The sequence below is a fragment of the Panulirus ornatus genome, chromosome 67 (assembly GCF_036320965.1).
Source record: "Panulirus ornatus isolate Po-2019 chromosome 67, ASM3632096v1, whole genome shotgun sequence".
Classification (NCBI taxonomy): domain Eukaryota; kingdom Metazoa; phylum Arthropoda; class Malacostraca; order Decapoda; family Palinuridae; genus Panulirus; species Panulirus ornatus.
Window position 1 is genome coordinate 10,754,499 of NC_092290.1, and position 13,328 is coordinate 10,767,826.

Consider the following 13,328-nt stretch of genomic DNA (forward strand, 5'->3'; position numbering starts at 1 on the left):
GATTGGTAGACTGTGGATCCAAAGCAAGTGAGCTGCTGCTGCAGTGGGTTTTTGGATTGCAACAGATGGGCAAACCTAGTACTGCCCCATTAATCCGACATGAAGTTAGTTCTTACCGTTCTAAATATCTTATTTCTTGCAGAGCACTACCTCAGATAAGAAAGGTTTTCAAAGTTCTAAATCTACGATTTGTTTTGCTACACTATATGAAGAGTGACTAAATGTGGTTTTAGATGAACAACCTAATTTGAGCACAATTCATATATTTTGAGAGATGGATTAGAAGACCACTGACTTAAGAGTAAAATCAACTTTACAGCTTTCTTCAAGGAGGCATGGATCTCAGTATTTGTTCGATAATGACAGAACTAATAAGATTTCTGCAATAAAGAATGATCTGTTTTAGGTGCTACCATCTTGTGATGAGTTTAGGAAATATGGAAAGTTTACCTTTTCTTCCTGAAGCACTGATGATTGCAATCAGTCATTAGCAGTAGTTTGAGGTTTGTTATTTAGTTTGTAGTACAAGGCAATAACTTGTACCTTAAAACTGCCTCATGTTTTCTTTTATGGTTGTCAGCCAAACATGTTGCTGCTCAAATTGTTTAGAGTTCAGGGTATCATAAAATGCCTCTGTATTTCATAATACATTTAGATTTGAGACTTCAAAGAATGTAGTATAGTGTTTACTTTGTTGTAGATATAATTTCCTTAAGTCAGGAATGGCAAGCATGGATTAAGAAAAATATATTTATGATATGCTGCATCTTTTTTTGCGAACCTTTCTTTCAACAGAGAGTCATGAAAGGAAAAGACGTGACTGGGCTGAAAATGATTACTACGACTCAGACGAAGATGATTTCTTGGATCGCACTGGTGATGTGCAGAGAAAGAGAATAAGGCGCATGAAGGAAGCGGGTGGAAAGGACAGTGGCTTTGTGGAAAATTATGATACTCTGGTAATGTCTTTAGATATTAGGTGTTTTCTTTTCTTAAAAGGACTAAGGTCAGTGTTAATTGTATATCATATACGGATGACAGTTATGCAGTGTTTCAATATTTCTCCTGTTAAGGAACTCACGGATCTAATAGTACATGATACAAACTTAATAAAGTGAGGTCATCCATGCCTCATATTGGCAGTCTGCCATATGATTTCTATATTTAGGAACTAACAATGTCAATTACACACCTGATCTGAATATTACTGTTGTGCAGTTTTTCATCATTTATGCTGATAAAGTAGTTCATTTAATAGTGAGTGATACTAACAGATGTGCAGACCCAGGCATAGAAAAATAGAAGAGAAAAGGCATCCAACAATTAGGGATGGAATTTGTTTCCTTAGCCCTTATTCTTTTACATTTGTATACACGTTTGTCATGTAAAATATATCATAAGTATATAAGATAGCATAAAATGTCTTTTTACAATCAGAAGCTAAGTAAAGTTGCAGGGGAATTCTATCAGAGTGGGCTATAACCATTACTGCTGTTTGGCTGGTTAGTGAAGGGTGAGAGGCAATAACCTCACCAGAAGGCAGGAGGTTGGAGGCTTCTGACTTCTCAGTTCTGGGAAATTCTTTCACAACTCTGGAGAAAAAGTTTTAGTTCTTTAGAATTCACTTTTTGGGTATTTTCATCAATAAAGTATAATTTGGACATATTTTATAAAGAACCCATCTCTGTACAAGAAGGAAGGGTAATTTATGAGGAATTGTTCAGTTAAGGGTTAAGGTATGGTGTATTCAAAGCTGATCTCGTATCTTACACAGAAGTACTTTTTAATGCACTTCTTCTGGAGTACAGAAAAGTTTTTCAGTTCCAGTCTTTGTGATATTACATGATGCATTCTTTGAGTGCCCTTTGAATATTTATTTCTCATGAGCATTATCTAGTGTTGTATATGAAGTTTTTTATGTGGCTAACTAATGTTGCGTAGTGGTTAAATGTGCAAGCTTTAGAATGAAAATTGGCTTTGATAATACCCCATTTTTGCAGATGACGAAATATAAGGAAGTTACAAAGGAATTAGAGAACCTGGAGGGAAAACTTGCGGAGGCAGACTATTTAAAGCAAGCTTCAGAGAGTAGTAGAGGAGCTGAGGATGATCTAGACACATACATGCACAAGCTGAAGTCACAAGTACCAGACAAACACAAGCGTGTTGCTTGGAAGGTATTGTTAGTGCTTTTCCCCTTTGTTCTTGGTTTGAGTAACTGTCTAAGTATTCATTTTCTTATGTTGTGATTATTGTATGGCTTTAGCTTACTGCTTTTTAGACACAGGCAGATTGAATTTTTACTCCTTGCACATTTCGTCCCTCAAGCCATGAGAGATATCCTAGACATCTGAGGGTTAGAAACTTCTTAACTCTATCTTCTGATGAGATAAATGCCACTCACCCCTGTTGAGTAATCATGGCTTTGGCTTGGCCTAGATTTGCCTTCTGACTGATCAACAACCTCAACTCGGCAATAAATGTCAATGTCCTTGGCCATTAGTACCAACCTGCCTCATATTGTCTTTAATCACAGGCCGAGTAGGATGAAGCTAGCATGACTTTTTTATGCCATATTTGCTCTCTTAATATTTTGTATGGTAGCTAATGTGTGTGTTCCAGTTATTAGATGATTTATCATGTTATGTAGTCAGGTTCGTACATACATTTGATACATCAGTCATTGTAAAATTACCTGTAACCTGCAATGCCTCTTTAGTGTATTTGTAGGTTTGTATGTTTATTCCTTCTCTACGTCAGTTTTAATTAGTTTCTATGTTCTGGGTTATTTCTTCTTTACTGTGGAGGGTTTTAGTGTATGTTTCCTTTGCAGGGGTAATGCACATTGATAGGAACTAGAATGGTATGGTCCCAGAGTGATGACAATGATTCAAACTTCGTAGTTGTGCCACATGGCGTCAGATGTCTGTCGGTCAAGCCTTTGCTGTTTCAGTTGTGTCCCACTGAGTTTGACCGACATTTTGGTAGATAAGAGGCTCTCTTAACTCTGTCCTCAAGAGAAGGTAGCTGACATTTCCTGGAAACTTGTTTTCTCTCAGGGTTAGAAGAGTTGGGAGCATCCTGTACTAAAGATCACCCCCAAGTCACAGTGGGTGAGTTAAAGTTACTTGGTCCATGTACTCTGGCATTTCCATACTTCAACCATTGCTCTTCCATGGAGAAATAGTGGACCAGGGCTGTCCTGAAGGCAGGAATACAGTTAAGCCATTGGAAGTTTAAGTTTTTCATGTAAAGATAACTCGAGTATTTGCTTGTTTTGTGGGGCATCTTTGGGTTGAGGTCTTGTACCTCCTCTGTGTCATCATGTGTTATTTGAGATGATCTCTTTTCCCATACATTCAGATTGTGAGTTTGGAGATGGGAACAGAGTTTAGAGGATTTTTTCTAAGTTAGCAATTTGATACTGGGTTCACCTAAGGTGTGTTCTGTGCCTCATTGGTTTTATAGTTGACCTAGAAAGCTTGCTCCTTGGTGAGGCATTGGTGTGGTCTCCTAGATGGTTATCTTTCTATTATATATTTATATCTCTTACACCTATTCCCTCCATGAACGCCCATCAAGGGGTTGGCCACGTCTAAAGAGTCTCTGCTAATCCCTTTCCTTACATGCCTCCCTTGCATACACCATTCCACATATTCTTCCTCATTTCTCTCCTTCCAATACTCCTCCACTCTATTTCCCCATATCACAGGTCACATGGTTATCTTTAGTGATGAATTAATTGAGAGGGTAAGAGAGAGATGGTAGTTAGAGTATATATGAGAGAGCTGAAGAAGGTGTCCTGAAATGGTTTGGATGTAGGGTAAGGATAAGGAGAGGCTGACTAAGAGAAAAACCAAGTGATTGGGGCCAGTGCAGTAACAAAGCCATTGAAAAAATACAACCTTCTGCCTTTTACTTACCCTAATGTGGATTATTGATGAAATTGGTATTGTGTGGCAACTTCTGTTTTAGTAGCCTTCTGGCATTTAGGCCATAAAATAAGTGGTTGAAGCTGGGAGATAATGACTTCTGAGATTTTCTTTTTCTTTTAGGAGCTGTGATTGGCTGACTAATGGCACACCACTGTTGGGGTGATGATACTTTTGTTGGGATAGTTGGATTTTCTGTATATGAAATCAGTTATTTTGACTTTATATGACTGCCAAGCCATGCATGATTTTCAAACCTTCTATGGATGAGTGGGATGTAAGGGGTAAGATAGATAATTTCTTTGACATTGACCTGGTTTTCTTTGGCAGAGGGAGAAATGCAATGTAAGGTGCATGAGATTATAACCAAAGTTACACTTAATTTTTCTTTCAATCAGTGATTGTTAAGTAAAATGAAAAGGTTACCTTTAATATTTTAATCTTGACAAGTTTATTTTACTGTCTTTTTAAACACTAGATTGTGATTATTTTTGGTTCTTCTTACTAGTGATGATGGTACACTGATTGCAGTTACGAGCTGTGGAGTTGAGGAAGGATGAGCTGAGGTTGCGAAGACTTACAAATATTGCCCGTCCTCTTGGTGTTCCTGAGCTGCAGGCATATCAGTCAAAGTATGGTTAGTAAATTTAAGATATTATATGATTTTAAGTCCCAGTTTTTCTGAAAAACTGGTTTTCTTACAAATAGATGATTTAGGAAGAATTTTGGTATAACCTAATGCCTTCCTGCAAACAAGTCGAAACATAATTTACAAGCTTTATTGTGATGCCTGACTGTTGTTAGTTATTTAAGGATGATATGTTTTTAGTTATTTAAGGATGATATCATGTGTATGCACAGAAATTTGATATGTTTTGAAAAAATTTGATATATTTTGAAAATATCATGCAAGTCATGAGAGTTAGGCTGTAGTTTGTGCACTTAAGTGTCACCCTATGTTAGAGGAGTGTAGATGTAGATTTTTTATGTTCCTGTAACTAGCCAAGCCCGGATGTGTGGTTAAAATATAACGCTATTTTTCCGAAGAAAATACTGTTATTGGCATTATGGTAAGCTGCCTTTGATTCTCCTGACTTAGATATTAGGTACCCATTTTCAGCTAGGTGATTGGAGGTGACTGTTTAAAGGTAGACATCTGTATGACTCAAAACTTATTACTCAGGCTTAGTAGTTGAGTGCACACTCTCACAACTTAGCTACCATTCTGACAGAAATATAAAATTTTCAGTTCTTTATTAAACAGATTTATGAATGTCAGGACCATTATATTAAGTCCTTTGGTACTCCCTGCTCTGAAGAGCTTAAAAAGATACATGGACATGTCTTTGATTTAAAATGGGGGTACATTTTGGAAGTTGTAAAACTATATCTTTTAAGTAGCCACGTTTAACAGTCTAATGTATTTAACTTACTCCCATTAGTAAAAGAGTGATTTGCAGTCCTTTTGTCTTTAATTAACAATAATATTAATAATGCAACCACCACTTTTCGACTGTAAAAATGCACTTTTACATATTTTTAAAAGGTTTGCCAACTTTCATGTTATTACTCTGGTACTTTATCCCTATGCTTTTTGAAGAACTTTCTATATTATCAGTGTGGTTTAAAAAAGGTTGTGATCAAATCACCCATCACTTTTCTCTCTTCCAAGGTGGGCAAATTTAAAGCCTCCAGTCTTTCCCTGAAGTTCAGCTTTCTCATTTATCGTACCATCTTTGATGCCTTCCTGTGAACCTTCTTGATCATCCCATAATGCTTTTAAGAGCAGAGCAAACTTGAGACGTATATTCCAGTTTTAGCCTTACATAGTGTATGGACAGCTTGCTAAAAACTTCCTTATCCATATACTTGAATGTTATTCTAATATTTGCTAGTAGTCAGTTTTTCTCCTCTGTTGTGCTCTTAATATCAGAATCTGGCAACAGGTTATGGAGAATGTGAACTTCCAATGCTCTCACAACAAGATGATCCTTAAGCTTATTTTTTTCTTTTTTCTAGATAACTTATATCACTGCCCTGAAGATATTTTTTTTCAAATGATTTATGTTGCTGCCCTGTCTGTTCTGCAGGTATTATTTTGGCCACTGTTTTCATGAGCTGTGTGCTTGTTCAAGCCACTCAGACCTAGACTCACATTACATGATAGGCTACTGCTAACCATAGTTTTTATGTGGAAACCAACCATACTAGGATTGGCTGTTGTGATATCTCCTTTTCTCAAACAGTGATGCCTTGAAATTCTATTCCTCCTTTTGTCTTATCTTCTTTCTGCTTCTAAAGTCAGGTTTGCAAACACTGGAGTAGCTCAGATGAATTTCCTCTCTGTTCTTTTTCTCATACCCTTCATTTTTTCTTTCATCCAAGATGACCACAATTTGGAGCATGTTTTTCCTGCCTGTGTTATGTTGGATACTATCAAAAATAAAAGGTATTGAGCTTCTTTCATGAACATGTGAAAATGCCACATTCAGCGAACTGACTGCCAGAAGTTGATTTAAAAGTCGTGAGCAAGGTAGGAAAGATGTTTCCTGTCTTTTGCTCATAATCTTGCTAGCCAGGACCTGTTAATATTTTTCCATTCAGAAGTGGTACAGACAGCTTGCAGATGGACTGATGAGCAGGTTTTGGAGGACTTAATGTTCTGTTGAAGTATGTTGGTGAAAAAGGTCCATAGGATTTGTTCAGTGTTATATCTCAGCAATATTAGTTGATGTTATATTTGCATATTGAGATAACACTGTACTTTAGCATTTCCCTAAACAAGGGTACCTCATTATTCTCCAGGAACTTCGAGCATCAAGCAGAATTTGAAGGTCGAGCCAGTTGGTGAAAAACAGAAAGGTATTCAGAAAACTATGTTTGGAGCCACGCAACCAAAGGTTAGTTTACAAATAGAATTAAAATTTTTCTCTGGGGTTGGCTGTCTCGTAAGCCTATGAGAATTTCTAATCTCCAGGAGGGTGTCTGCCTCCAAATCCCCATTCTGGCATGGTTTATGCTTCTCACCTTTTGCGAACCACCCAAAAAGTAGTTGCAGCATTGGCTCATTCTAGAACACTCCTCCAATCAGCTGCTTCCTTTCAGTGATGATATCACCATCTCACCAGCTGGACTGCTGAGCAGTCTGACCATCTCATAATTCCCCAGTCTGCAAGTATATATTGGAAATGTCGGACTTGTTTTTTTAGACTGTGTCCAGTCGTATTATACGCCAAAGTAGTGTTATGTCATTTGGCAGGGGGCATATAGCTATTGAGCTGATGTTTTCTGAAATACAGTTAAATATCTTGTTGACTGATCCCAGTTATGAAGTTCAGGGCCTCAGCCATTTCCAAGGATGTTAATAGATATGACTGTTTCTAAGTAACTACACACTGAAATAACCCGACAAAAGCAGTAAACAACCAACCTCCTTATTCAGTCTTTAACTCCAGCAATAAAGAAGACACCAAACAATACTCAGTTGCCCTTCACTCTCTGCATATAGACAAACACATCACAATACTTTATGACCTATGGTCCTACAGGCAGACTTAGCCAGCTTCCTTAATGTTTTAAGAGCCTCATAAGGATAGAAGGGACTCATGGGGCAGAAAGGTAAAGGGTTAAGGTTTATATATATCTTGCTGAAGCAGGGGGTAGGTAGCAATGCTGTTTCCTGTGGGGCAGGGTAGTGCCAGAAATGGTTGGAGGCAAGCAAGTATGAATATGTACATGTGTAAATATATGTATATGTCTGTGTAAGTTTATGTATATGTGTATTTGTTGATATGTATGTGTCAGACTCTGGCAACAGTGTGAATTTCCAAGGCCCTCACAAGATGATCCTCAAGCTTATTTTTTTTTCTTTTTTTCTAGATAATTTATGTCGCTGCCCTGTAGGTATTTTTTCTAGATGATGTATGTTGCTGCCCCATCTGTTCTGCTAGTATTATTTTGGCCGCTGTTTTCATGAGCTGTGTGCTTGTGTCCAAGCCACTCAGGCAAGACCCACATTACATAATATATATATATATATATATATATATATATATATATATATATATATATTGACCAAGAGGATATATGTGTCGGAGGTGGAGGGAACGAGAAGTGGGAGACCAAATTGGAGGTGGAAAGATGGAGTGAAAAAGATTTTGAGTGATCGGGGCCTGAACATGCAGGAGGGTGAAAGGCTGGCAAGGAATAGAGTGAATTGGATCGATGTGGTATACCGAGGTTGACGTGCTGTTAATGGATTGAAACAGGGCATGTGAAGCGTCTGGGGTAAACCATGGAAAGTTCTGTGGGGCCTGGATGTGGAAAGGGAGCTGTGGTTTCGGGCATTATTACATGACAGCTAGAGACTGAGTGTGAACGAATGGGGCCTTTGTTGTCTTTTCCTAGCGCGACCTCGCACACATGAGGGGGGAGGAGGATGTTATTCCATGTGTGGCGAGGTGGCGATGGGAATAAATAAAGGCAGACAGTATGAATTATGTACATGTGTGTGTATATATGTGTACATTGAGATGTATAGGTATGTATATTTGCGTGTGTGGACGTGTATGTATATACATGTGTATGGGGGTGGGTTGGGCCATTTCTTTCGTCTGTTTCCTTGCGCTACCTCGCAAACGCAGGAGACAGCGACGAAGCAAAATAATAAAAAAAATAAAAATATATATATATATATATATACAGTAGGTACAGTAGGGGTGAGGGTCAAGTCAATTGGGAGGTGAGTTTGAATGGGGAAAAACTGGAGGAAGTGAAGTGTTTTAGATATCTGGGAGTGGATCTGTCAGCGGATGGAACCATGGAAGCGGAAGTGGATCATAGGGTGGGGGAGGGGGCGAAAATTTTGGGAGCCTTGAAAAATGTGTGGAAGTCGAGAACATTATCTCGGAAAGCAAAAATGGGTATGTTTGAGGGAATAGTGGTTCCAACAATGTTGTATGGTTGCGAGGCGTGGGCTATGGATAGAGATGTGCGCAGGAGGATGGATGTGCTGGAAATGAGATGTTTGAGGACAATGTGTGGTGTGAGGTGGTTTGATCGAGTAAGTAACGTAAGGGTAAGAGAGATGTGTGGAAATAAAAAGAGCGTGGTTGAGAGAGCAGAAGAGGGTGTTTTGAAATGGTTTGGGCACATGGAGAGAATGAGTGAGGAGAGATTGACCAAGAGGATATATGTGTCGGAGGTGGAGGGAACGAGGAGAAGAGGGAGACCAAATTGGAGGTGGAAAGATGGAGTGAAAAAGATTTTGTGTGATCGGGGCCTGAACATGCAGGAGGGTGAAAGGAGGGCAAGGAATAGAGTGAATTGGAGTCATGTGGTATACAGGGGTTGACGTGCTGTCAGTGGATTGAATCAAGGCATGTGAAGCGTCTGGGGTAAACCATGGAAAGCTGTGTAGGTATGTATATTTGCGTGTGTGGACGTGTGTATGTACATGTGTATGGGGGGGGGGGGGGTTGGGCCATTTCTTTCGTCTGTTTCCTTGCGCTACCTCGCAAACGCGGGAGACAGCGACAAAGTATAAAAAAAAAAAAAAAAAAAAAAAAAATATATATATATATATATATATATATATATACACTTGGGACAGGGGAGAAAGAATACTCCCCATGTATTCCCTGCATGTTGTAGAAGGCGACTAAAAGGGGTGGTAGTTGGGGGCTGGAAATCCTCCCCTCCTATTTTACTTTTCCAAAAGAACTAACAGAGAAAGGGGCCAAGTGAGGACTTTTTCCTCAAAGGCTCAGTCATGTGTTCCTTACACTACCTCCTTAATTGTGGGAAATGGCAAATATGTATTAAAAAAATATTGTGCCTGTTTATATGTATTTTTTTTTCCATACATATTTGCCATTTCCCTTGGTAGTGAGGTAGTATCAGGAACAGATGACTGAGCCCCAGAGGGAAAAATCCTCACTTTTCCTACTTCTTTGTTCCTTTGTTTGGAAAAGTAAAACAGGCTCAGTCATATGTTCTTGATGCTACCTCACTGATGCAGGAAATGGCGAATATGCATGTAAAAAGTCCCCATCAGGATAACATTCCTCTCCAAGGAATTATGAGCTGGTTAGTCGACTCAGTTGGGGTACTGATGTCATGACTACTGTTAAGGTGGTTTGCAAATGGTAAGAAGTGTCAACCTCACTGGAATGGGGGGGGGGGGCATGTGTGCGTGGAGATAAAGAAATTTTCATCAGGTTGTAGGACACAACCTGGAGAGAAAAAATTTTCATTTTTCAAAACTCACATTTTCTATTTGGTTGTTTAGATATATGGTAAAGATATGTATTAGATAATTTGTGTTTGAAGTGGGTTAATCAAAAAGATACAATATAAAATATATACCCCAGTGTTGCTCACTTAATAGACTTACAAAGATGTACAAATCCTCTGACAGTAGGATTCGAATTGCTATCACCAGTGTGGAAGCTGGGTATTTTTTAGTGAAGGCTATGGGCTCCAAAGTAGCTGCTAAAACACCACACTTATGGTAGCAGTTTGGATTTTGTGAGATAATTTTCACATAGGTAGTAATATATAAAGGTACATATAAAGGTACAAATGGAAGAGTTAGAACATGAAAGTAATGAGTAAATGAGAGAGAATTGATTAGAGCCAGGGATATTTCACATGATGTTAGAACAGTGATTTAAGATTAGATGCTATGAAGTTAATTTTTGTTTGGAAAGTGGTGTAATTGAAGACTTTAGTCTTTCTGGTAAATCATCTTGACATGCAGAGTAAAAAGAAAAAGTTATATTGGCATGGCAGTTCATATTTCACTTAACACAGCATGGGTTGAAGAGGTGAGTGAACCTCAGGGCTGTATATGTTTGATATACCCTTTGGCATTAGGAAGTTGCATTATGATAATATATAGATACTCGGAAAAGTAAGGAATTACTTATGCTTCTAGTAAATTTGATCTTAATTATGACTTTCAGGAATCGTCTCTTAGAGTTCACAAGATATTCTTAGAGGATGAGCCTGAGCGTAAGCCGCGGTTGAGAAGGCTAGATGATGATGATGATGAACTACCATCATCTCTCCATCCAAGAATTCCACATAGGGTAAAATTGGTGGGGCAGTATGCTACTTATGATAGTGTGAAAGAAATACCTGAAATGATAGCCCCTGGGAGCTCTAAAAGTAAAGATCAGGTACAGAAACATAAACATAGCCCACTTCAGTCATTTGAGGATGATAAGCATTCAGTCAGTGGGTCTAAAACGGTGAAAAGACCAGGAATGCCCTTGCAAAAGTCAAAGCAAATAGTGGCAGATAAGCAAAGTGGAAATGATGCAAGGGACAGTGAAAGTGGCGAGAATCTAGTATGTAAACGTGTCATTACTCAGGAAATGAGTGCCTGTAATGAAAAAACTGAAACAAATGGCAGCAGCAACGATACACATGAATGGAAAAGACCCATTACCCCAGAAAATTCCTTAAAAAAATACTCATCCTCAAAAGGTACTGATGATTGCACTTCAGAGAAAAGACAAAGATTTGTTGGCCCTGCTCTACCTCCAAACTTGGCACAGCTGAGGACTGGACAACAGGTAAGATACTTGGCACAGCTAAGGACTGGACAACAGGTAAGATACAAAGTATATTTGTAATTATTGCATATTACAGTTACATGTACTGTTTTTATGACAATCCCCCAGAGTACGGTGGCTGGAGAAATTTACATATTTTTACTCCTCATTGCACCATTTATTCATCAGTCGTTATATAATTGGTATAGTTCTATTAGCTGGACATTACATTGGCTACAGACTGAATCTCCATAAAATTGAAAACCATTTTAATCCTTAAGGTCCTAGATGCATTAAGGAATATGTAGAATGGGTGATCAGTGTCTGATTTTGTTAGCTTAAAGATTGAAGTTTTTGAATGTACAGTATTCTGGGGAGTGTTGCATGAATGTTAAATCTTGGCTCTGAATGCAAAAGAAAGGTTTAGAGTGGACAAGCTGGCAATGAAGTGCTTGAGTACAGTTGCTGTGTGTGGTGTGAGGCCTGACAGTTTAAGAGAAAGGTGTCGTAATAAGCACAGTCTGATTGAGAGCTGACCAGGGTTTATTGAAATGGCTTAGATACCTGAAGAGGATGAGACTTAAAGGAACTATATGTTAGAAGCAGAGGAGGTATAGGAGGATGAGGAAATTGAGGAGTTGTAAGGATGGAGTGAAGGAAGCTTTTGGTTATCAGACCCAGACATTCAGGAGGTTGAATGGCTTGTATGGAATAGAATGAATTGGATGGCTGTGATGTTGGGCTACATGCTGTCGCTAGGTTGAACCATGGCAAACGTAGTAGACAAGGTAAACCATGGAATTAATCTTGGGGATTGGCAGTGAATATGTACAAAGAAAGCTGTTGTTTCTTTGTTCTTTATACTCCTTCAGCTAAGATGGGAAAAGTATTTATGTATAAAAAACAGATTTAGAAATTAATTGACTTCTTACATTTTGCCCTAGGAGTTGCCTCTGTCTTTATGAGGCTCCTACAGTGATCAGGAAGTTGGCCACATCCAATGGTTGGGATCATAGGTCATTAAGTGTAGTGAAGTTGTGTGTGTGTGTCTCTGTGTGGAGAGAGTGCAGGGCAATGGAGTAGTAAGTGCTCAATTTCTTTGTTCTGGGAGTTGCATCTTGGGCAAGAAGGGTTTTGGTATATGTTGATACAACACTTTGTAGAGTTGGAGGGATGGGTGATGTCCAGAGCATCGATGGGAAAGTTATGACACTTGTTTGTTTGAGAACTTCTGATGTGGTTATGTCTGATGGGTTGGAGTTTAAGATTGAGTTGAGAGGAAAGTTGTTTGGTGTGTTGGATTACTTCATTTTGTATGTTATGTCAGTGTTATATTTGTTAGGGGTATATAAGTAGAGGTTGCTGAAATGTAAGGCAAGGGAAAGGTCTTGTGCTGTTGCATAGAATTAAGTATACCATACATGTTGAGGTGGAATTGAATTGGATCTTTGTTTTATTGTATGTATACCATACATGTTGAGGTGGAATTGAATTGGATCTTTGTTTTATTGTATGTGTTAAGTGTTTGTGGATGTAAGGCTGCCAGTGATTGTTCCAGGTGCACCATTTGGTGTGGTTTGTAGCTTTAGTATATTTACTTTTGAGAGGATGGAAAACTGGTATTAATAAAAAATTTAATAGTTATTATTTTCTGTTTGTGCAGGATCACACAAGAACAAAGAAGAAGCAAGAAAAGAGAAACCGAAAGTATGATGATGACAGTCCAAACTATGACACATGGATTCCTCCACAGCAGCAAACTGGAGATGGACGCACTTCGTTGAATGACAAACTAGGTTACTAAGTTAAAAAGGTACACCTGAGCAAATTTCAATCA

The 13,328-nt window shown here is 38.5% G+C and overlaps 1 protein-coding gene across 3 annotated transcripts in view; it reads left to right on the forward strand.

Moving 5' to 3' along the window:
- Nucleotides 1-13,328, forward strand: part of LOC139747145 (kanadaptin) — a 116,396-nt gene that overhangs the window by 99,222 nt on the left and 3,846 nt on the right. For all 3 annotated transcript variants that reach the window (XR_011712324.1, XM_071659089.1, XM_071659088.1), the window contains 6 exons: nt 796-959; nt 2,001-2,177; nt 4,464-4,569; nt 6,738-6,832; nt 10,898-11,512; nt 13,155-13,304. Coding sequence is in view for 2 of the 3 variants with exons in the window: in XM_071659089.1 (XP_071515190.1) it covers nt 796-959; nt 2,001-2,177; nt 4,464-4,569; nt 6,738-6,832; nt 10,898-11,512; nt 13,155-13,295 (1,298 nt within the window). In the remaining variant the exon portion in view is untranslated. The remainder of the gene's footprint in view (nt 1-795; nt 960-2,000; nt 2,178-4,463; nt 4,570-6,737; nt 6,833-10,897; nt 11,513-13,154; nt 13,305-13,328) is intronic.